Raw genomic sequence first — 26,100 nt, forward strand, 5'->3', positions numbered from 1 at the left:
TTGGCGATACAAGCAGCGGCGGTATGTGTGGCCAGCTTGCCCATAGTGGTATCAGAGTGGGCGGTTGTCAGGAGCGCGTCAAACGTCGGTCTTCCTCGGTAGGTAGCGTTGGGAGGCAGGTGGGTCATATGTGGTCGGTGGTGGTGGCGAAATGTGACGGCGCGGCCTCTTGACATGAACGGGAGGGGGAAAACGTAGCATCGGTCAGCAACAGCGTAGCTCATGGCATGGTGTTGCGGCTGCACTGACTGAAGCATGTCCAGTGATTTCTGAATTTCTTCTGTGACGACGTCTGCGATTGACAATACCTGAGGCTGGCACGAAGGGAACATTCAACGAAGTTCTTCGTGCACTACGGCTCTTATGGTTTCACTAAGATCGTCGGAGCAGAGTGGCTGGATCTCTGCACAGCCTGGCGTCAAGCGACGGTTCAATTGTTGTTTGCGCGTTTCAAGTGTCTTTTCTATAGTCATCACTTCTGAGACAAATTCTTGGACGCTCTTCAGTCTGTTTCACCGTGGTCGTCATCAGCGTCTTGGGCTTCGGACTCTTGTCAAGTAGGAGCCCGTACTCTGGTGGCACGCCTTATTCCCTGCAGGGAATTTCCTGCTCGTGGCTGGCGTCGGGGTATTCTCCACGACGTGGGCTTGGTTTACGGCTTGAAGGGGGCGTCTGGTACATGAAAGAAGCAGCACCTCCACCAAATGTCACGGGGTGGCGATGTGGACGAAAAAGGTAGACTACAGATTGAAGATGAAACAGTTTATTCGAGTCAAACTTATGGCCAACAAATGAAAAGTAAGATTACGGCGATACACACTGACACCAATAGCAGCGACCAGAGCGTCGGCCGGCGGTCAACTGACAAACGGCGAAGTGCATCAGCACATGTTATCGAGCGTTCTAGCGTTATCACTGCGGCTACGTAGGTTCTAATTGATTGATATGTGGGGTTTAGCGTCCAAAAACCTCTATATGATTATGAGAGACGCCGTAGTGGAGGGCTCCGGAAATTTCGACCACCTGGGGTTTTTAAACGTGCTCCCGAATCTAAGCACACAGGCCTACAACATTTCCGCCTCTATCGGAAATGCAGCCGCCGCAGCCGGGATTTGATCCCGCGACCTGCGGGTCATCAGCCGAGTACCTTAGCCACTAGAACACCGCGGCGGGGAGACGTAGGTTCTAGAATAATCTGAAAGGTTCACGATGTGGGTATAATGTTAACAAAATGATCTACTACAGCCTGGAAGCTTTTCTAACACCGTAGGCGCGGTTTGCTCTAAACATGGTGTAACGTGGTGATAACAAAATTGGAGGAAAGAAACGTGACAATATAATTTCTATCGCAATAAAAGTTTGCTGGTGGCAGCAAAAGCACAAGAACGGGTTGATTGGCGGGCCATGGGAAAGACCTTTGCGCTACAGTGGGCTTAGTTAGGCTTATGATGATGATGGTAATTGTAATCAGTTTCAGACGTCTCATGTCCAAATTTTTCTTCAAGGTCCATTACGTGCGCATGACTGTTTCTTAAGTCTTCTGCTTTAATGTTGCTGATTTTTCTCTTAACATGTTTTCAACAATTGACAGCTCGAATTATCTGCAGTGGCCTAAATCATAATGGCGAGAGCGAAGGTTAGGTTGTCCTGACCCCACCCCTTGTGTTCCGGCAGGTAAGGGGAGGGGGAGATAACGCTCTTTGCAAGTGGCCCCTCCTTCAAAAGCGCAGGAAAGAAATACAAAAGTTAAAGCATCTGCTCTCTGTTTGAAAATTTTTCAGACCATAATTCAGTGCTTCACGGCGTCAGGAATGGCAACGAGATTGGAAGGCAGAAACAGCGCTGAACTGACAACTGATAACTGACTATACGTCGAAGCTTCGAGCAATATATAGGCACTTTCAACCGGAAAAAATTAAACAAATTTTGTAGAGGCCCGGAAAAGTGCGGAACGTGATAAAAAGTGCATGAGTGCAGCTTCTCTTGCCATTTCCAGCAATGAAAGAGAACTCATGATCGTAAGATACGTCTATGTCGATGATGCCTTATTTCCTGCTGCAATTTCGGCATGACAAGCCTTCAATTGTTACGCTATGAAATTAACGTAACGTTTGCTGAACATCGCCCTGCGACAGAGTGGTTACAGACCACATAGAGCCAAATGAAACCGAAAAAATGACGTGTACACAAATTCGTGTACCCCCCATCATTACCACAGCGGCTGAGGCAACATGCGTTGCAGCTCCCATAGACACTAGCACTCAAGGTCTCTAGTGCATATATATATATATATATATATATATATATATATATATATATATATATATATATATTGTTAAGGCGTTTATTAGCCGGCAACGAGCGAGAATATGCAATGGCGACAGTCACAGCAAAGCACGGGCTCTCAGCGCGAGCGGCGTCCTTGTTGGGTAGCCCCACTAGAAGGTACGCAAGAGTTCGACCCATTTCATAGTTCGGAGGCTTCTGTACAATTACCCCGGGGTCGAAGAGGGAGCCGCCTGGCGACCTAACAGCTTCTTATTATGAGCGGGTCATAATAAGCCTTCAGGCGCTCCACGTTGACGATGTCTCGCCCACGGCGGCGCATGTCCGAAGATTGTTCAACGGGTTCGATCAGATAGTTGATGGGTGAGGTGCGCTCGATGACACGGTAGGGGCCTTCGTATTTGGGACGTAGTTTGGAAGAGGGGCCAGCGGCAGAGGTCGGGGTCGAGAGCCATACAAGCGCACCAGGAAGGAACATGGGCTCAGAAGTGGTGGAGCCATCACGGATACTCTTCTGCCGCTCTTGATCTTGCGTCGTAAAAGTCTTGGCAAGCTCGCGACACTCTTCAGCAAGCCTGGCTGTCTCGGAAATAGGTGTACACTCAGATGGATCCGGCGTGTACGGGAGTATCGTGTCCATGGTGTGCGACGGGTGCCTTCCGTACAGCAAGTAGAAAGGTGAAAAACCAGTCGTGCTCTGAGGGGCGGTGTTGTAGGCGTAGGTGACGAAGGGCAGTATATTATCCCAATTAGTGTGGTTGGCAGCGACGTACATAGAAAGCATGTCGCCGAGGGTGCGGTTAAAGCGTTCGGTGAGGCCATTCGTCTGTGGGTGGTAAGCAGTAGTTTTGCGGTGGATAGAATGGCACTCCGTCAGAATGGCTTCGACGACTTCCGACAAGAAGACACGGCCTCGATCGCTGAGAAGCTCTTGGGGTGGTCCGTGGCGCAGTATAAATCGATGCAGCAGGAAGGACGCAACATCGCGCGCAGCAGCCGCAGGGAGAGCGGCGGTTTCGGCGTATCGCGTTAAATGGTCAACGGCAACGATGGCCCAGCGGTTACCAGCCGACGTCAGAGGAAGTGGTCCATACAAATCGATACCTACGCGCCCAAAGGGACGGTCAGGGCAAGGTAACGGTTGTAGACTGGCGTGCGACATGTGGGCTGACGGTTTACGGCGTTGGCAAGTGAGGCAAGAGCGAACGAACTGCTGCACATAGCGGTACATCCCGCGCCAGAAGTAGCGTTGTCGAATGCGATGGTAGGTTTTGAATACCCCAGAGTGCGCGCATTGCGGATCAGAATGGAATGATTCACATATCTCTGACCGCAGACTGCGGGGTATCACGAGTAACCACTGCCGGCCGTCGGCGACGTAATTGCGTCGGTGTAGGAGGCCGTCACGAATGGCGAAATGGCGAGCTTGACGACGCAATGCACGCGTGGATGGCGTTGCGGATGGATCAGAGAGCATGTCGATGAGCGGGCCGATCCAATTATCCTTTCGCTGTTCAGTAGCGACGATGTCAACATCAATGGCAGAAACAGCAGCCGAGGATACTGAGCAGAGCACATCACCTTCAGGCAGAGGGGAGCGCGAGAGGGCGTCGGCGTCAGCATGCTGGCGTCCGTTGCGGTACAGCACGCGGATATCGTAGTCTTGTAAGCGAAGAGCCCAACGGGCGAGACGGCCTGAGGGATCCTTCAATGATGAAAGCCAGCATAGTGCATGATGGTCGGTGACGACATCGAATGGGCGACCATACAAATAAGGTCGAAACTTTGTAAGAGCCCAGATGATCGCCAGGCACTCTTTCTCCGTGACGGTGTAGTTTTTCTCGGCTCTCGTGAGCGTACGGCTTGCATATGCTACGACATATTCAGGGAATCCGGGTTTTCGCTGCGCCAGGACAGCGCCGAGGCCTAATCCGCTGGCGTCCGTGTGCACCTCCGTTGGGGCTGTAGGGTCGTAGTGGCGTAGAATGGGAGGCGACGTCAACAAATGGCGGAGCTTCGCGAACGCGTCGTCGCACTCGGATGACCACGAATTGAAGGGCCCGTTGCTTCCAAGTAGCTTCGTCAGCGGTGATATGATCGTGGCGAAATTTCGTATGAAGCGTCGGAAGTATGAGCACAGGCCCACGAAACTACGCAGTTCTTTGACAGATGCAGGTTTGGGGAATTCGGCCACGGCCTGAAGCTTGGCAGGATCAGGAAGAATGCCGTCTTTGGACACGACGTACCCCAGTATGGTGAGTTGCCGTGCTGCAAAGCGGCACTTTTTCAGATTTAGTTGTAAGCCGGCATTGCTCACACGTGCGAAAACTTCTTTCAGACGTTGGAGATGCGTGGAGAAATCCGGAGCAAAGACAATGACATCGTCGAGGTAACAAAAGCACGTGTACCATTTCAAGTTGCGCAGAATGGTGTCCATCATGCGCTCAAAGGTCGCAGGTGCATTACATAGACCAAACGGCATGACGTTAAACTCGTACAAGCCGTCTGGCGTGACGAAGGCGGTCTTTGGTCGAGCGTCGTCAGCCATGGGTACTTGCCAGTACCCCGAGCGCAGATCGAGAGAAGAAAAAAAATCGGCTCCATGAAGGCTGTCAATCGCGTCATCTATACGTGGCAGTGGATAAACATCCTTGCGAGTGATCTTATTGAGCCGTCTGTAGTCTACACAGAACCGCACAGAACCGTCTTTCTTCGCAACAAGAACAACAGGAGACGCCCATGGACTGTCGGAGGGCCGAATAACGTCGCGTCGGAGCATATCGTCAACCTGATCATTAATTACTCGACGTTCAGCAGGCGACACGCGATATGGACGTTGCCGTAAAGGTGGATGGGCACCAGTGTCGATGCGATGCGTAACAACGGACGTGCGACCGAGAGAACTTCGCCCGACATCGAAAGAAGAACGATATTCTTGTAACAGGTCCAGAAGTTGGGAACGCTGTACGGCCGTAAGGTTCTCAGCGATGGAGGGGCCAAATACATCAGCAGACGACGAATCAGAAGTGGAAACAGCATTGATGGTACACAACCTGGGAGCGCGCGTGTCATCGGATACGTCCAGAACTTGTGCGTCGTCGACTGGTTCCACTCTGCCGAGACATTCCCCTCGAAGCAAGGTAACAGCTTACGGGAACGGGTTGGTTACAAAAATAGCAGTGTTGCCCTGGTTGACCTGCACGGTCGCTAAAGGTACTAGCAACCCTTTCCTGCTGCAAGCGCGGTCAGATGGCGAAACAAGTCCAATGGTGTCGGAGAGACCAGCGCAGTAGACAGACACAGCCGTCGTCGAGTTTGGAGGCACTGTTGTATCGTCTCTCGTTAGAATCTTGCTCAGTGTCGGGGGACTGTCTTCTGGCGTCAAATGCGAGAAGGGTGAGAGCTCAATTTCGGCAGCGGCACAATGGATGACGGCGTCATGGCGGGAGAGAAAGTCCCATCCCAGGATGACGTCATGAGAGCATGCCTGAATGACGATGAACTGGGCGACATACAGAACGTCCTGGATGACAACGCGAGCTGTGCACCCTGCTGTAGGATGAATCCGGTGCAAACTCGCAGTACGAAGGGATAACCCAGAAAGTGGCGTCGTCACTTTTCGAAGTAAGCGGCAGAGTTTTTCGTCCATAACTGATACGGCAGCCCCAGTGTCAATAAGAGCCGATGCACAAACACCGTCCACAAGCACGTCAATGACATTCGAGGGGCTGCTCTGAGGGCTTTCACATTGCGATAGCGTCGCAGTCCTTGCCTCAGGGACTGCGACGACTAGTTTTCCCGCTCATGAGCTGCCGCACTTGGCCGCATGGGAGACAGGGAACGGCGTCGTGGAGACGGTGATCTTCGAGATGGACCTGGGCGAGATCGAGGTGGCATAGACGGCGGTTCTTCGCGATAAGGGCGGCTGAGTTGGCCAGCAACAGGTGAAGAAATTGGAGCCGGCTGTACGCGATGGCAATAACGGGCCACGTGACCGGCGTAACCGCAGGCAAAGCAGATGGGCCGGTTGTCGGGTGTGCGCCATCTGTTCACCGGGGTAGGTCTCACCCATGTCGCAAGGGCTGATGGACGGAACGGTGGCTGCATGGTGGACTGAAGCTGAGGCTGAGGGGTTACGTCAACATACGTAGCGGGCATACCCGCTGCAACGGACGGAGGTCGTGCAGCAGCTTCAGCGTAGGTCAGAGGGGCGGGTGCTTGAACGACTTGGGGTGGCCTGGCGACCACTTGCGCGTAACTCAGGGACGCAGGAGCCGGAGGCTGTTGGGGGTGGTAAGCAGGCATTACCTCCGCTATTTCCTGTTCAATCGCTCGGCGGATGGGAGGGAGAAGGGTAGTAGCCGATTGTGGAACAGCAGGTTGGTGGGAAAAGGGCAGGAGGGAGAACTGACGCGCGATTTCCTCACGGATAAAGGACTTCAGTTCTGCCATCAACGCCACTTGGTCACAACTGGCCTCCAAGCCAGCAAGCGTTGCAGCTCGTGGTGGGGAGCGTCGGGTCATCGAACGCTGCCGGCGGAGCTCCTCGTAGCTCTGGCACAGTGTGATGACCTCAGCCACCGTGCCGGGGTTTTTGGCGAGCAGCATCGTGAAGGCATCATCGTCGATGCCTTTCATGATGTTTCGGATCTTGTCAGACTCGGACATGGTGTGATTGGATTTGTTGCATAGGTCCAGGACATCTTCAATATAGCTGGTGAATGACTCACCAGCCTCCTGAGCACGTTCACGCAAGCGCTGCTCGGCTTGCAGCTTGCGAACAGCAGGGCGGCCGAAGACGTTGACGATTGCGGTCTTGAAATCGGACCAGGTGGCAAAATCGGACGCGTGGTTGTTGTACCACAAACTGGCGACACCGGCAAGGTAAAACACCAAGTTTGTCAGCTTGCCGTCCTCGTCCCATTTGTTGGGGACGCTCACGCGGTCGTAAATGGCGAGCCAGTCCTCCACGTCAGTGCCATCAGCGCCAGTGAAGATGGGTGGATCACGGATTCTGGGGACACCGGGACAAGGGGGTGGCATTGGAGGAGGCGTTTGCTGAGAAGCGTCTTGGTACATAGTAGATGGCAGGGTACGTGATCGTAGCTCCAAAGGCATAGACAGGGATCGCAGCACTCTCCACCAAATTGTTAAGACGTTTATTAGCCGGCAACGAGCGAGAATATGCAATGGCGACAGTCACAGCAAAGCACGGGCTCTCAGCGCGAGCGGCGTCCTTGTTGGGTAGCCCCACTAGAAGGTACGCAAGAGTTCGACCCATTTCATAGTTCGGAGGCTTCTGTACAATATATATATATATATATATATATATATATATATATATATATATATATATATATATGTATATATATATATATATATATATATATATATATTGTAATGATTTAATGAATCTGAATAACCGACGCGCTGCTGGCAATGAAGAAGACGACGATGATCGGTGGCTGCAGTAGTAGTAGCTCGCGCACGCCGCTCGCCATTAGCCAGACTTGCCTGATAAAGCATATTTTGCCAAGCTGCGTCTGAACCTTTTTCGACGTACAACACCTCTATTTTAAGTGGTGGAGGAGCCGGGGTTACCATCAAACTGGCACTTTTCAATCGAACGCTACCCTCACCGTTCACCATGACTGCTCCTGGCCCTTTTCAAGCTGCCTTACCAACGACAGTCTACTGTACTGGCGTACCTCGGCAACGCGACCCACCAATTTTTCGCGGCAACGACGAACAAGACGTCGAGGACTGGCTCGTCGAGTACGAAATTGTAAGTGCTTCCAACAAGTGGAACGCCTGCGACCAGCTCACAAACGTGCGCTTTTACCTCACTGATGTGGCCAGATTCTGGTTCAAAAACCACGAAGGCGAAATCACCAACTCGTCCGCCTTCAAGACCACCATCACCGCAGTCTTCGGTCGTCCCGCAGTGCGCCGGCTTCGCGCGGAACAGCGTCTCTGTAGTCGAGTCCAGCGCAGAGATGAGACCTTTACAAGTTACATTGAAGATGTCTTGTCTCTTTGCAAGCGCGTCGATGAATCTCTAACCAAACGCGACAAAATCAAGCACATCATCAAAGGAGTTGACGACGATACCTTCCAGATGCTCGTCGCTAGGAACCCACAGACCGTCACCGAAGTTGTCCAGCTCTGTCAGGATTACGACGAGTTGCATAAGCAGCGTGTCTCGACGCGCAGGGCCGCTGAAGATACGGCTGAAGTTTCCGCCCTCGTGCACGACGTCGCTGCTGATCACACCGTCTTACTGCCCCACATAAAACAATTCATTCGTGAAGAAGTTGCGCGTCAGCTTTCTCTTGTGGCCGAAGCATCCGCGCCAGTGACCTTGTTAGACCCACGTTTACGCCAGGTCATTGAGACACAGGTCAAGCAGGCACTGCCTCCATCGCCACCCGTCCCTACGCCATTGACCTACGCTGTCGTCGTTGCTAGACCCCCAGACCCACCTGTCTCTGGCGCATACCGGGGCACCGGGTCCTCCTACCCTACGACGCTGCCTACACACACGGCATCCCATCCCGTTTCGCCACCTGCACCTTCTGTCGTTAACCTAAGGCGCACCTTGGATAATCGACCCATCTGTTTCGCATGCGGTTTCGTGGGACATATAGCACGCTACTGTCGCCGTCGCAACTTCCAGCCTCCAGACCATGGGAATTCTGCAAATTACCAAGCTGCCCAGAATCCCCAGCGACCATCTTCTCCTATCACCGACTCATTGTCCCCACGACGCCCTGTCGATTCTCGCCGGTCATTACCACCCCGTCACCGATCTGTCTCCCCGATGCTTCGGCGCACGAGCCCCGCTCGAGAGGAAAACTGACAGCCGCAGTTACGGAGGCAAGAACTGCGTCGTCGTCGAACTTTCTAAGACCTCCTCTTTGTCCGACCAACGAAATTTATGTGCTAGTAGAAGGTGTTGCTGTACGTGCACTTGTCGACACAGGCGCCGTCGTTTCTGTAATTAGTGAAAAACTGTGTCGCGATTTGAGAAAAGTTACAACGCCGCTTACGAATCTTGCTCTGCGTACAGCCATCTCCCGTTTCATCGCGCTGGACAGCTCAGTGCACAGCACGCGTTTTTATTCAAGATGTTTGGTACGCCGTCAACTTTGTTGTTCTCCCACGTTCATCTTACGACGTCATACAAGGATGGGATTTCCTTTCTACCCATTAGGCCCTCGTCGACTGCGCTCGTGCTGAACTCACGTTGACGAATCCGTGGCTTGATAGCGACCACCAAAGTCCCTCTAAAGTGTTTGCCGCAGCTGACGTCCACATCGCGCCGTTGTCCACCGTCCTAGTGCCTGTGTTTTCCCCTGCTGCCACTAACTCTACGCTCCTGTTCCAACCAACTATAGCTAGTGTGCAACACCGAACCATCGTCCTCCCGTTTGCCGTCATCAACTTTTCCAATGGTTCGGTGGTACTTCATGCGTGCAACGTTTCTGCTTTCCCATACATCCTGCTACGCGGCGAGTGTCTGGGGAGCCTCGAGACTTTAAATTGTATTTTCGAAGACCCGATCTATCCAGACAAGCCATTTTTACCGACTTGTGCTATTACACCCGCAGCTGACGCTAATGAACCTATGGATGTATTCTGCAAGTCCATTGATTGTAACCTCACGCCTGGGCAGCAGGAACAGCTGATCAAGCTCCTACAGCGTTTTCGGGCCTCGTTTGACCACAATCAGCCTTCCTTAGGTCGAGCGTCATCTGTTGTTCATCGTATAGATCAAGACACGCCATTACGGCAGCGTCCATATCGTGTGTCAACTACCGAACGCTGTGCCATTAATGAACAGGTTGACGACATGCTGACACGTTGCATAATCGAACGGTCAAGCAGTCCCTGGGCCTCTCCAGTTGTGTTGGTGAAGAAGAAGGACGGATCCATCAGGTTTTGCGTGGACTACCGCCGTCTCAACCAAATCACGCGCAAAGATGTCTATTTGCTGCCACGCATTGACGATGCCTTGGACTGCCTACAGGGAGCCGAATTTTTTCTCTTCTTTAGATCTGCACTCTGGATAGTGGCAGGTACCCATGGCAGAGGCCGATCGTGAGAAAACAGCTTTCATCACGCCCGACGGGCTTTACGAATTCACAGTCATGCCCTTCGGCCTCTGCAACGCGCCGGCTACTTTCGAGCGAATGATGGACTCTATCCTTCGAGGCCTCAAATGGAACGTTTGCCTTCGTTATTTAGATGACATTGTCGTCTTTTCAACTGATTTCGCAACCCATTTAACCCGCCTCGAGAAAGTCCTCTCGTGTATTTCTGCCACGAGGCTGCAACTGAATCTGAAGAAGTGCCATTGCGCCGCTAGAAAGCTTACGATCCTTGGCCACGTGGTTTCAAAAGACGGCATTCATCCTGACCCTGCCAAACTTACAGCCGTTTCAGCGTTTCGCAAACCGACCACCATGAAAGAGTTCCGAAGCTTCATAGGCCTGTGCTCTTACTTCCAGCGCTTCGTTCGCAATTTCGCGACGATCATCGCTCCTTTGACCAAGCTCCTCGCCGGCTCTAGAGACCTTTCAGCCTGGTCTGCCACCTGTGACGATTCTTTCAATGAACTGCGCCGCCTCCTCACGTCACCGCCTATTCTGCGACACTACGACCCATCGGCACCCACAGAGATCCACACCGACGCTAGTGGGTTCGGGCTAGGCGCTATTCTTGCACAGAAGAAAGACGGCTTCCAAGAGTACGTCGTTGCCTACGCAAGCCGAACTCTTAGCAAAGCCGAAATCAACTATTCTGTCACTGAAAAGGAATGCCTGGCCATTATTTGGGTGATAGAGAAATTTCGACCTTACTTGTACGGACGCCCTTTTGACGTCGTGACTGACCACCACGCTCTCTGCTGGTTGTCGTCACTGAAGGATCCAAGTGGTTGCCTCTCCGGATGGGCATTACGCCTCCAAGAATATAATATTCGCGTGGTCTATCGCTCCGGCCGGAAACATTCGGACGCAGACGCCCTATCCTGTTCGCCCCTACCCCCTGACCCGGACTGCTGCGAAAGGCTAACCTGTGATGCCACTGCCGTCACCATCGCCGACATGCCATCTGAGCAACGCAAGGACCCATGGGTTGCTTCGATTCTAGACATCCTCGCTGGGTGGACGGCTTCCCCCCCTTCTCGCTCGTTGCGTCGGCAAGTCGAGCACTTCGCCACTCGCGACGACGTGCTGTACCGACGCAACTACGCACCCGGTGGACGTCAGTGGCTACTCGTGATTCCACGTCATCTGCGATCCGAAATTTGTTCCACGTTTCATGACGACCCCCAATGTGGACACGCTGGTTTCCTGAAGACTTATTCTCGCATACGTCTCCGATATTACTGGCGTGGCATGTACCGTTTTATACGACAATACGTTCGGGCATGCTCAACATGCCAGAGACGAAAAACGCCCCCTTATCACGCCAGCGGTACCTTGTTACCCTTACCATGCCCATCCCGACCATTCGACCGCGTCGGCATCGACATCTATGGTCCCCTTCTCAACACGGCTGACGGTAACCGCTGGATCATAGTTGCCGTCGACCATCTCACGCGGTATACCGAAACTTCATCCCTTCCCTCGTCTACAGCAAAAGACGTTGCGACTTTCGTACTTCACAACATCGTATTACGTCATGGAGCACCTCTGGAGTTACTGAGCGATCGTGGTCGCGTATTCTTGTCAGACGTCATCACAGCATTGCTGCGTGAGTGCCACGTCGTTCACCGCACTACAAGCGCCTGTCATCCCCAGACCAATGGAATGACAGAGCGCTTCAACCGCACCCTTGGTGACATGCTGTCTATGTATATCTCGTCAGACCACTCCAATTGGGATCGAGTGCTCCCGCTTATCACGTTCGCCTATAATACCGCCATTCAAAGCACTACTGGGTTCTCTCCTTTTTTCCTCCTTTACAGAAGCGAACCTTCTTGCACTATGGACACCATTCTTTCGTACAAACCTGACTCCTCCGAGTTCACGACTTTGTCTCAAGCCGCTACATACGCCGAAGAATGCCGCCAACTGGCCATATCATTCACTACCCAAGACCAAGGCCGCTAAAAGCACCACCATGACTCATCAAGTAACACTACTTCCTACGATCCAGGTTCACTCGTCTGGCTGCATGTCCCTTCTGCTACACCTGGCCTTTCTACCAAGTTGGTCCCCAAGTATCACGGCCCATATCGTGTGCTACAAAAAACGTCACCAGTAAATTACCTCATCGAGCCACTGGAACCATCTTCTGACCAACGTCGTCGTGGCCAGGAAATTGTCCACGTCTCGAGACTTAAGTCCTGCTACGACCCTCCCGTGTTTACTTGTCCATAGGTCGCCAGGATGGCTCCTTATTTCGCGGGGAGTAATTGTAATGAATTAATTAATCTGAATAATGGATGCTCTGCTGGCAATGAAGAAGACGACGATGAGCGGTGGCTGCAGTAGTAGCTCGCGCACGCCGATCATCGTCGTCTTCTTCATTGCCAGCAAGGCTGGCTGCTCACGGCTGGTTATTTTTTCATCCACTTTTCTTTCTTCTTATTTACATTCCATTGGTTTTAATAACTTCCCCTGTACATTCCTTGGCATTACTGTCTGTTAGATCTCATTAATATTGTGTGAAAACACGGAAAAACGAGCCCTTAGGTATACACGTCTTTCCCCTGTTGTATATATATATATATATATATATATATATATATATATATATATATATATATATATATATATATATATATATATATATATTGCCGCGTGCATAGCTGCATTTAGCGGCGAGATAGCAACGACAACGAAGAAGGCGGTTTTGCTCGAGAGGCGCAGCGCAGGCAAGTGAAGAAGACGACAATCCTAGCGGCCTTCTCTGAGAGCGTCTCTATAAGTTCCACTGTCCGTGTTTTTAAATAAACCCCCTGTAATTTACAACCCGCGACAAAATATATATATATATATATATATATATATATATATATATATATATATATATATATATATATATATATATATATATATATATATATATATGTGTGTGTGTGTGTGTGTGTGTGTGTGTGTGTGTGTGTGTGTGTGTGTGTGTGTGTGTGTGTGTGTGTGTGTGTGTGTGTGTGTAAAGAGAGACAACGAGGCTCACCTCAGCGGGCACTGGCGGCTTGAAGCGCAGCTCTCCCACGGGTGGCTGCGCGTACGGAATGCCCCGGTACTCCTCGATCATGGTTCCCAGCACCTGTATCCAGCGGCCGCCCACGGGGCCCGTGTTGGTGGGACGTTCGACGTCATACGCCAAGGAGGAGAACAGTGTCTTCAGGATCAGACCGAGCACCACGGGCCCGTTCATGGCTGTTCCTATTAGAAGCAAGACAATTCAATTATTCAATCAATCATTGAGTTTTTATTTTTGTCCTTATTTTACAAAAATAAAACGAAAAAAGCTGACGAGAGCTGCTTCGTTGCAGGTTGACAGAGCTTCTGCCACTCGTACATAGGCAACATACAGGAAATGGCAAATTTACTTTCAAAGACCAAGCATGTCAAATTCAATCGAGATGCCAAATTTATTGCCGAATGTATACCTCATCTACAACTCTCTCGTTGAAACAGTATCGCCCTTTAAATACTTAGGTGTCATCCTGCATTAAATTCGTAAATGGAACAATCAAGTAGAATTGATTGCCAGCAAAGAATTTCGTAAACTTGGCATTTTGAAAGGCAGCTTACGTCTGGCTACTTCAGCCACTAAACATCAGGCATTAAATTAGCTCAATAAACTATCCTTAAGCTGTGCTTCTAACATATGGCATTCGCATCAAGCATACCTTTCTGGCATGCTAGAGTCAATGCAAAGTTAAGCTGCTAGGTTCATTGCTTCCTCATATTCACGTTTTCAGAGTGTATCATTAATAAAACGGATTCTTCGTTTATTACCGCTCGTTACACGCAGACAATATTCCCCATCATTTTTCCTTCACAGCATATAGAGATCACAAGGTACCTCCTTAATTTGCTCACACAGTGAAATATTTACGCTCTCCTTTGATTTCATCAATAAAGGCGTGGAACGCCCTTCCTCGTACTATCGCGAACTATAAAGAATTGACTGGTTTCCAATCAGCCCTACTATCTTACCGAAGTGAGCAGTCCTGGCATACTGGCTGCATTGTCGGATTCCAAGTTCGCATTTATTCTATGTATAACTTTTTGCTAGACTGTTCTCTGTCATATATTCATTGATCAAATATTGTACTCTATTCGACCTTGTATTACAAAACCGTGTTTGCCTTTTTTATATAACGTTTGCATTGTGTTGGTAATGCATTTTTCTTTTTGCATGCTTATTCTTTGATTACGTTTTGTTCATTCGCTGTACTATGTATTGTATCTCCCCCATACGTGACAGCCGTTCTCCGGTCGTTATGGTCAATAAATCAAGTGAAGTGAAAAAACATAAGCAACAAATAAACACAGAATAAAGTATTTATCTGCTACTTGCAGTTCAAAGACCCTCAAAAAATGTTTATACCACAATATCAGATCAAGGATTAAATACAAACAGTGCGAACAATAAATACGAACGCTGATGAAAATTCATCGCGACATGTATTCCCTAATTACTATAGGTTTTAGTACACCTTTAGCGGTAATCAGACATATTGTAAATGAATGAAGAAAATTTATTTAGGTTGCAGAGTTTTCTTTTTCATGCCACGCAGATGTGGAGTATTTCTTGTCTTGTCACTGTTAATATAGGTACGTCTCGTGCATAGTGTCTATTTAATATAGGTGGCATTGACAATAAAGTGTGGTTGACATAGCTTGCAGCGTTTATCGTTCCGCTACAGTGACAATTGGTCGTGGAAGACTGCCAACATTTGAACTATGTGGATTCCTCAATGGCCCAGTAATTTTAAGCTTTCGTCTTCGCACCGATTCCGCCCCGTCACAATCAATGGCATATTCAGAAGGGCAGGGAAAGGGTGAGGTAAGGGTTGTGAACGCTAAGCCGGTAACTGGTTCAGAAGAACTCAGCCAGAAGCCATCGTCGCCATGATAGAAATGGTATACTTCTTCTTCGCCTTCCCTGGCTGGCAGCGTTTATTTATATTTGATCTTTTCGGCATCCTGCCCTGCTCCCCAGAAGTAGCAGGCCTTTCAAAAACATGCAGAGCACGAGCACGCCTTCACGGCTGGTTTTGAGCGTAAGTCCACACAGATCCACTCGGACCATTATAAACAAGCCATACTCGAGCCAGAGGAATCATGAAGCAAAATCCTCTTGCCATCTACCACTAACTTTCGTAGTAACTTGGAGAGTACCGATGTGGAGGCCTTAATCACAGGAAGTACAGGGGAGGTGAGGGGGGGGGGGTGAATAGTTTCTAGGCCACGCTCTCATATGAACTCGTAGGATAGTGGCCTGGGAGCATTTGACCCTCATTACATTCCATCCCCCTTTTTTTCAACGGTGATACGGTAGGCTCTCACGGTAGCATAGGTTCCCGAGAGAATCATTCCTGGTAGCATGTGTTAAGTTTATATGTCATAATGCTGGGGTCGGGTGAGAAGGGACTGAATTCCCGATGTGTAGGCACGCAGGACATAGTGGAGAAAGGCTGCATATCGACGAGGGGCTTGTCTTCCATTTCTGAAAGTTCGATCTGAAGTTTCCAGTTATGTTTTCTTTTTCGTTCGTTGATCTCCTTGATATGGATTGAAGTCCCGTCAAGGAGATGATCGGCGTCGATGAAGCAGGAGGCAGGTTAGAGGTAATGAAAACTTGAAGGTATATTACAGTGAAATATTTACAGTCATATGTACATCTTGCCAAAGCACACTCATGATAACACAGACATCAACAGCGTCTTACTCTTCTACTTAACTTTTCTTAAGTTAGAGCCTAGAACACTGTTACTACATACAACGTACTTAGTCTCACTGTTCGACCACCAAGTGGTTACGGCCCAGACAAAAGTTGCATCGTACGGAGTCGTACTGATCTATCAGTTAAGTGATTGCAGCCTCGACTGAAGAGAAACGGATTCCCTCCAGTCTTAAGCCTCTTGCGGTTACAAAGAAAAAGGGGAGGGGGCCACTGCTGGTCCGCCTCAACATTCTCTCATCCAATCTGTTTCCACTCAGATTAAGTCACTCCCTACTGGGCTGACCTTACTCTCGACAGCAGCGCTTCTACAGTTTAAACAGGCGTTTTGATACTCTTTCCCATCATGTCTCTCTCTCTCCACCTCCCCCGCGCTCAGGAATTCTAACGCTCGGGAGATATCGGCATTGTAGACCCGGTACATTCATGCCCTTTCCCACACCCAGCGAGCCGAGACGAACCTCGAAAGCCGGAAATTGAATGATTGCGCGCGGAACGTAATTGCCCCCGCAGGTAGCAAGCGGCCTTTGACTTTCTCCGCTTTCCCTGTGCTCGGGTCGTGCATCGCTGCGACTTTGGGCCGATCGCCAGGGCAGAGCGTGTCGCCTACTTCCACTGAGCTCGCGCCCGGCAGGGGAGGCAGGACGGGGTCGCTTAATCCCATTGTGCGTTTGCCCCCGGCCGCGGCGACTTGTCTCTAAACCACAAACATTCCAAGCCGGTTAGCAGAGCGGGTTCGTTTCACATTGTGTATTTGTCTCCAGCAGCGGAGGAGACGGACGTAGTTAGCATTCCAGAGGATAAGTGGTGTATAGTTACCGAGAGAGATCAGAGAAAGAAACTTTGAATAACGAAGCTTCTGGTGCTGTCCCATCCGCACGATCAACTTATGAGCGGCAAAACATAACATTTCCCACATTTGATTTCTTGTTACACGCTACAATTCCTTCGCCAAAAGTGTCGGCTCGCCACCGCAAGTCGTCGACAGAGAAACTCTGCTTCAATGTTCGGGCAGTTCTTCGCTTACGCCGGTGTGTATTCCGTAAAGGAATTTTCGTCTACGGCATACGCGAGGTGTCCGACTGCCAAATACTGTTTATGCACACGCGTATTTAACCCCCGCCGCGGTGGTCTAGTGGCTAAGGTACTCGGCTGCTGACCCGCAGGTCGCGGGATCGAATCCCGGCTGCGGCGGCTGCATTTTGCGATGGAGGCGGAAATGTTGTGGGCCCGTGTGCTCAGATTTGGGTGCACATTAAAGAACCCCAGGTGGTCGAAATTTCCGGAGCCCTCCACTACGGCGTCTCTCATAATCATATGGTGGTTTTGGGACGTTAGTCCCCACATATCAATCAATCAATAAAAAAAGACGTTGTCGTTGACGCAAGCGGCACGCATGTCACTCGCCGCTCGATTAGGTCGTTGCGGTCGTCTGTCCACGGTGGTAGTACTCAGTGTCGGCCGCCTGACTGCTTAATTGTCTGTTTACACAGTCGAAAGTTTCGGTCAGAGACTTTGGCAAGAGTCAGTTGTGCAGATAAAGTAATAATTCGGGAAATACTGTAGGATACAGCGGCCTCTGGCTCAACGATGAACCGTCGAGGGAAGGACAACGACCGATGACTGTTGGCGACGCACATACACAGGCAAGAGCTCTCTCAATACGTTTTAAGCATGAATAAAGAGTTGCTATCAAAAAAGCGGAAGACGCTTCGGGCAAATGTGACAACGCTTACGAGCGAAATTGATAAGAAGATAGAAGAACACACTGATCGAACGCAACTTATGACGCTTTTAAACCGGATGAAGAGCGTGTCACAGACGCTAAGACAAGTTAACGAACAGATTGAACCGCTCATCGAGAAAGAAGACCCGGAGGCAGAATTTCAAAGAGTTTCACAGTATATGATGAAGATCGTCACCGCAACGACAAAAATAGAGGAGAAAGTACGTATAAGTGCGCAACCTGATTGGTTAGACACCAGCAGGTCCTGCAACATGCACGCACAGAAGTCAGGTGAACAAAAGTGCATGTTAATGCCGACAGCCTTTCCATGGATGGAGGGAGAAGACAGCGGGTGCTACGCACGGATTCTGCTGGACAATGGGGGCCAGAAGACATTCATCCTCAAAAGACTGTCAAGAAAACCAGCGTGCAAGGTAAAAAAAAAGATCCGAAAGGATTATCGTAGGATTATTTAGAGGAGGAGAGATGGAAATAGACACGAAAGTCCTCAAGGTCAGCGTGAGGAAAGGCCCCACATTGGAGCCAGTCACGATTGAGGCGATGGAGATAGAAGTTATATTCTGTAACGTGCTACCATCGCCATCTAGGGGAGTTTGTTTGGCTTGTGGCAGTGAGAATACGGACAAAGAAAAAAAATATGGGAACTTTGATATTATTTGGAGCAGATTATTACTGAACCGTAGTCACTGGTCGCATTCGCGAGATTCATTCAAAAGTAATGGCAAAAAAACAATGTTGGGATGGATGGTTCAATGTCCTGTAGGACTTCATTGTGTGCCAATGAAATCATCGACGGTCATGGTACTCAAGGTCAGTGCCAAGTCGGACACGATTGTCGACGAACTGCAGCGATTCTGGGACTTGGAAACCATGGGAATCAAGGAGAAACCAGCAAAAAAGATAAGTGATGAACATGTGCTACAGTACGTCCGACAAACAATGGGGTTAAAAGCAGGAAGATACCAAGTGCGGCTACCATAAGGAAAACATAACATTGGGTGACAACAACACCATTAAGAAAAAAGGCTTACCCAGGTGACAAAGAAATTATACAAGGATAAAGATGACCTCCTAGCCTACGACAAAGCTATCCCAGAGTACTTCAGGCAAGAAATAGCAGAAAACGTCGAAGAAAATGGTGGATCAGATATACAGAACAAATTTGTATATTACATGCCGCATCAAGCCGTAATTAGGAAGTACCAAACAGAGACAAAGATACGCATTATATCTGACGCATCGTCAAGCCAGAATTCAGGGGAATCCTTAAATAACAACTTGGAAATGGGCCAAACCTAAACCTTGACATTACAAGTTTGCTGATGAGCTTCCGACATCACAAGATCGCTATGTCAGCCGACGTGGAAAAAGGATTTTTACAGATCAAAATACGCGAAAATGACTGAGACGCACTGCAATTTATGTGGTGGGAAAGAATAACCAGCAAAGATATGCCGAGCCCGAATATAAGAACGTGGAGGATGACGAGGGTTACTTTCGGAACTACACCAAGTAGGTTTCTTCTAGCAGCCACAATTAATCCACGTTTAGATAAAGTCGAAGAAAAATATCCTGAAGTTGTGGCGCTACTCCAAAAAGGAATCTAAGTCGATGACGTTTTACTAGAAGCCGACGAAAACTCGACATCGACAAAGATATACAAAGATGCAAGAGACGTTTTTCGTAATGCGGGAAGGAACTTAAAAAATGGGCATCAAATGACGCCGAACTGAGAAAACTATTTGATGAAGAATGAGATGATCTGGATCGAGGGATAAGAAAACAAGCAAAAAATTTTGGGACTGAAATGGAATTTCGTAGACGATGTGTTTAGCTTTCCCGACACTACATGGCGAAATGACAAGGACATGAGACAACTCTTTTTGAGAGTTGTCGCATGTCCGTGTCATTGACAGGTTTTGCGAGCCACGGCAAGGCTATATGACCCTCTAGATTTTTTTACACCATTTTCAGTTGGGGCAAAATATTGCTGCAAAAATTTGGATGGAGAAACTGAAATGGGACGACTCGTTACCAAGCCATCATCGATCAGCTTGGAAGGACTGGTCGGAGGAGCTTCAGCACTTAGATGACTTCACCGTTAACAGATGCTATGACAACAGGCAAGCTGAAGTGAAAACATCGACTCTACACGTGTTCTCCGATGCAAGTTCAGTTGCGCATGGAACATCAGCATACATTGCAACTGAATATTGCGATGGAAGCAATGAAGCCAATTTAATCATTGGAAAAGGTAGAGTCGCTCCAGTCAAAAAGATTACACTATTAAGAATGGAGTTGTTGGCTGCCACAATATCAGTCAGATTGGTAGTCATATAACTGAGAATTTCATCAGAAAACTAAGGTGTGTGCAATTCTTGACTGACTCTAAAATTGTATTATGCCGGATAAAATCAAACGAGACGAAAGATCTGTTTGTTCTCAATCGCGCAGCAGAAATCAAGAACAAGTCCAACGAGAGTGATTGGGTAAAAATTCTGCGGATTCGATGACAAGGGGGATGAAGATGAAACGTTTGCTGAACAGTGAATTAGGATGGAAAGGTCCCTCGTGGTCCCTCGTGGAAGCGGACAGTGATGACAACATAGACGACAAAAAGACGGTGGCAAGCTTAACTACCCCCACGAGTCAAGAAAAGATAATTGATGTGAACAGATTTGTATCATCCAAGAAAGCGTTACGAGTTACCACGTGGATGATGCGTTATATAGGAAACCGACGAAAAGAAAGGAAAACAGGTTCGCTCACAGGAGAAGAATTGGACAAGGCAGAGTTTGTGCTGATAAAGCAGGAGCAGAAAGCATTACAAAACGCAGTGACACGAATATCTGACAACATGAATCTGTACGGCACGAACTTCTTCGAAGATGATCAAGGTGTCCTAAGAGTAAAAGGAAGGCTTCAGTGGAGTGATTTGAGCTTTGATAAGGAGCATCCTATTGTTTTGCTAAGAAAGAGTCACTTTTCAGAACTCCTAGTTCTTAACGCGCATCAAGTGGCAATGCACGGTGGCGTTGCGGCAGCATTTACATATTTACAAATGATGTTTTGGATTGTGCGCGGCCGACAGATGGTGAAATATGTGATAAAGAAATGCATCACATTAGACAATGACACAAGAAATTTCACCACTAACGGCTAACAGGATAACGCAGACGAGGCCATTTGACACAGTTGGGTATAGATTTTGCTGGACCTCTAAATGCTCGAGAGGAGAAAGGCGACAAAATTACAAAGTTCTACATTGTGATATTTACGTGTGCAGTAACAAGAGCCATACAACTGGAGTTGGTCAAGAGGATGTCATCAGAAGCGTTTATACAAGCCTTCTGAAGATTCGTAGCTAGAATGTGTACAACTTTTTACAGTGGTAATGCAAGAGCGTTCAATAAATATGAGAGTGAGATGAACAAAATATCAAAGATGGAAGATGAAACGGTGCAACAGTATACCAGTAACCTGAAAATAATATGGACGTTTATTGTAAAGTTAGCTGCATTGTGGGGAGGATTTTATGAAAGACTGTTCAGAAGCTTTAAGACGTCCATGGCAAAAACTATAGGTGCTCGACTTTTGGATGAAGAAGAACTACAGACCGTGGTTGTTGAAGGAATAATTAACAACCGGCCTCTTACTTATGTATATGACGATCCTAACGGGCCACAACCCATCACACCGGTGGACGTTATAGGAGGCAGGCAAGCAATGAACAAGCAGGAAGACAACAAAATCGGAGAATACAGTTTGCTGAATTGCTGGAGTGCAAGAAAACTGGCAACGATAACATGGTGAACCAGATGAAAAAAGGGGTACCTGAGGGAGCTTAAGTGCGTCAGCAGAAAATAGTGTGTCACACAAGTATACGAGAAGGAGATGTACTTCAGCTTGGAGAGGCACGAAAAAGAACACAGTGAAAACTCTGCAAGGTCGAAAAGATTTTCCAAGGCAAGGATTAACCAGTGAGAAAATGCTTGCTTCGTGCACCTGAAGGAAAACTGGTCAAGAGGCCGATTCAACTGTTGTATTCGCTAGAAGGTTTCTTCGGTTCAATCTGGTCGGTGGGAAGATATAGAGAACAGATTGATAATGGAGCGCGGAGGCGAGTAAGTAGAAGTAGCCAGGGGCGCACGCTCTCTATATATTTTTTAATCTCTTTCTGTCAACAATAAACCGAAGACGTATCGGTTCTGCGGTCTTTCTGGTCCTTCTAAAACACTTGTGATGGTGCAAGTTTAGGAGGCGCGCGCCAGAAAATAAAAGGAACTGTTCAATAAGGCGGCCCCCTGCATCGCAGCAAGAGTCACTCTATAGGGTATACTATTTGAATCAAAGTCTCCTACTGGACAAGATATGGTTCTGGAAGTTTATCTATTACTCACTGAAATTCATGTTTGTTCAGTTGATGGTGTCGAAGTATGTAAATACTGCAAATTGTTAAAAGTTTTTTGAACATGACAGCTCAGGCAGCTACTGAATCCAGGAATGTCTGAAGAGTAAATGTGTACGTCAATAACTATTATGACAACACCACCGGACGACAGCACCACATCATCTCGGTCCTTTAAAAAAATACTGTAATTGCGTAGGAAGTTGGTGAGTTTAAATTTAAGGTGCTTCCTGCAGCACTTTTCTGTATGTTTGTGTAAAGTTCTTAGATATCGTCGAGGTTTCTCAGCAGTCCTCTCACGTTCCGCTGTATTATATGTGTCATTTTAAAGTTATGTGGTGCTGTGTGTACAATAACGTATTGCCTTAGGTTCAATGCCGTAATTCAATGTTGTTATTTTTTGGTGTGCTCTAAAGAGTTGTGCCTATCCTTCGGCGTCTGAGGCGCCGGAGGAGTGGGACTTGATTCCATCACCTCTTGTGAGATGGAAGATGGTGCCTGATTAGCAGGCACGTTTACAGAAGGTTGGGACCTAACTGCGAGTGCAGTGGTGCAGGGTCCGGTAGACTCTGAAGCCTACTGAACCTGTTTGGTAGGGGGCGGAGCAGCACGGGCTACTCTAGCCTTGGGTTGAGACGCCGCACTTTTTGTGTGACACTCGTGGGCGCGGAAAGACATGGCGCGTCACATCTTCAAAAGAAGGAGAGTGCTGGTTATGTATAAAAAAGCGCTTGCGCACCTATTCGAACGACCGATTGAATTTCACTTACAGCTCAAGAATTTGTCTTTCCTTTCTCCTGGACAAGAGCATGGCAAGTAGGCGGGATGGTCTCCTTCGCAGTTCGCACAGCGGGCTTCCGCAGTACAAGTTCCCGTTAAGTTTTCGTTGGAGCTGCATTTTGTGCAAGTAGCGCACCCTCTGCAGCTTTGCGATCCAGGCCCAAAGCGCTGACATTTGAAACACCAACGAGGATTTAGTATGTAGGGCCTGACACTAAGCTTGAAGTAACCGGTTTCAATTTAATCGGTGTGTCACTGGTATCAAAGCTGATATTTATAAGTTTCGTAGGTAATTCTTTGTTGTCTCGTCATATCACTATTCTTTGGACCTTCACTCCATTCTGGTCTCACCAACTTTCTAATAATTCATCATCATCATCATCATCATCATCATCATCATTTCCAGCTTTACTATGTCCACTGCAGGACAAATGACTCTCCCTTGTTCCGCTAGTCAACTCGGTATTATGCTTGCTGCTGCCACTTTATACCCACAAACTTCCTGATCTCATCTGCTTACCTAACTTTCTGTCTTCCCCTGGCCCGCTTGCCTTCTCTGGGAGTCCAGTCAATTAGCTTTGGTGACCACTGGTTATCCTGCTTATGCGCTACATGACCAGCCCTTGTTCATTTCTTCTTGATTCAACTACGATAGCCTTAACCCCGGTTTGCTCCCTGATCCACTCTGCTCTCTTGTTGTCTCTTAAGGTTACTCGTATCATTTCCCTTCCATCGCTCGCTGCGTCATCCTCAATTTAAGCTGAGCCCTTTTTGTAAGCCTGCAGGTTTTTGCTCCGTAGGTAAGTACCGGCAAGATGCAGCTCTTACATACCTTCCTTTTGAGCGATTGTGGCAATCTACCCGTCATAATTTGAGAGTGCTTGCCGAATTTGCTCCACTCCTTTCTTAATCTTCTAGTTACTTCAATCTCGTAGTTCGGCTCCACCATTATTACCTGTTATAAATAGGCGTAGTCTTTTATAGGTTCCGGTGCACTATTACCTATCTCGAAGCGAGATTCTCTTCCGAGGATGTTGTACATTACTTTCATTTTCTGCAAATTAGTTTTAAGACGTATCTTTCTGCTCTCCTTGTCTAATTCAGTAATCATGAGTTGCAATTCGTCTCCTAAGTTACTTAGCAATGCAATGCAATGTCATCGGCGAAGCTGGTTACTAAGGTACTCTCTATTAATTATTCCTAACTCTTCCCATTCTAGGCTTCTGAAAACCTCCTGTAAGCACGCGGTAAATAGCATTGAGGAGGATGTATTTAATTGTCTTACACCCTTCTTGATCGGTATTCTGCCGCTTTCTTTATGGACACTATGGTGGCAGCTGATCCCCTGTAAATTTTTTACAGGATGTTTATATATGATTTGTCGACGCCCTTATTCCGCAGTGACTGTACGACTGCTGATATTTCTTCTGAATCAAATGCCTTCTCGTAGTCTATGAATGCTAAGCATGGTTGTTTGCTGTATCCTGTGCATTTCTCTCCTACCTGATTGACAGTATGCATGCGGTCGGTTGTTAAGTAGCTTGTTTGAAATGTTCGTTGGGTGATTGAATTCTAGTGTTGTCCTATTTCTGTTAGTAATTACCTTTTAAATGGCTTGCATACGACGGGGAGCAAGCTGATCGGCCTGCGATTCTCCAAGTCCTTGTCATCTCCCTTCTGATGTATTAAGTTGATGCGGGCAATTTTCGAAGATTTCGGTACCCAATAATCCACTCTCTGATAATGGAAGATGGTTGTGATCAGAGATGACACCGCAGACTATGTTCGGGAATTCATGTGGGCCTACGGAAACTGGGACATCCGCAAATGCTACCAGATTAGAAAAGTTGTATTGGAGCTCATTGTGAACCTCCAAAAGGAGGTCACTGCTTTCCAGCTTGGTTAGACAATACCCTGGCCCGATTGCTACGGTGAGCGTTTTCGAGGCAAAAAAAGGGTAAGATTGCTCGGATTGTTTTGTTTCATTTCTGGCTTTGTAGGACATGAAACTTGGGGAAGGAGTGCCTTTGTTTTGGAAATAGAAAGGGTTGTTTGTTTCGCCCCTTTTTGGGCGGCAATCAGGCAGTGGGGGAAAAGGTTGGCCATACAGATTGCGCAAAGTACGGCGGCGATGATGGCCAACCACCACCAAGCCCGAGAATGGGACGCTAAAAATTTATTCTATTAAGACTGATTGTTGGCCTAGTTGGTATTTACTTAATGACATACACTTGCCGTGAAATATCATAAACACTGAGTCAAGGAACACACAAATACAAGGCCAAGCCGCTTTTGCTTGTTGGTGTGTGTTTCTTTATTTAGAGTTTGTGATATTTAGCGGCTAAAGTATGTCATTAAGAGGGCGCTACAAAGTTCAGTAGTAAACACTTGGAGACGCCAGCCATGCATCGCCACTATAACCGCATATAACTACCCAAGGTTGGGCAACTAGCAGGGTTAACCCTCGCCGCTAGAAAATTTGTAAGTCAACAGAAAAGAGAAGAAGAGAGGACAGATAAAAGTTAGAAATAAAGACGAAGAATAAGGGAGAGCGATAGGAAAAGGCGACTGCCTATTTCCCTCAGTGGGTCAGCACAGCGGTGCCGTCAACGTGAAGCCGGGGACAAAGGGGTGCGTCAACCTCTGCCGAGGGGCCTTAAAGGTTTAAACACCCAGCAACGACTTGATCCCCAGGATCACCCTTTCCCCCGGACACGCCTAAGCCACGCACGGCGAAGCGTCGGAAAAAATCGGACCCCCCCCCCCCCCTCCCTCCCCGTTAGCTCGGGTAAGTGGTGTTGCCACCCACCAAACTCCTGCTTGCGTATACACCCCTGGAAGAGCGGTTAAGCATGCTTTAAGGCATGCAGGAATGCTTATGAATACACCTGATTATTAGCGGTAAGGGTTCAAGGGGCCCTGCGGTACTTTCGCGACAACGGTAGCTAGC

At 48.4% G+C, this 26,100-nt stretch overlaps 1 protein-coding gene across 1 annotated transcript in view; it reads right to left on the reverse strand.

Annotated features, from left to right (window-relative positions):
• The window catches only part of LOC119166712 (acetylcholinesterase), a 338,783-nt gene that overhangs the window by 294,004 nt on the left and 18,679 nt on the right, over positions 1-26,100 (reverse strand). The window contains exon 2 of the mRNA XM_037418035.2: positions 13,474-13,685. Within this exon, the coding sequence (XP_037273932.2) occupies positions 13,474-13,677 (204 nt within the window). The 5' untranslated portion in view covers positions 13,678-13,685. The remainder of the gene's footprint in view (positions 1-13,473; positions 13,686-26,100) is intronic.

Source organism: Rhipicephalus microplus, unplaced genomic scaffold (assembly GCF_043290135.1).
Source record: "Rhipicephalus microplus isolate Deutch F79 unplaced genomic scaffold, USDA_Rmic scaffold_12, whole genome shotgun sequence".
NCBI classification, from domain to species: Eukaryota; Metazoa; Arthropoda; class Arachnida; order Ixodida; family Ixodidae; genus Rhipicephalus; species Rhipicephalus microplus.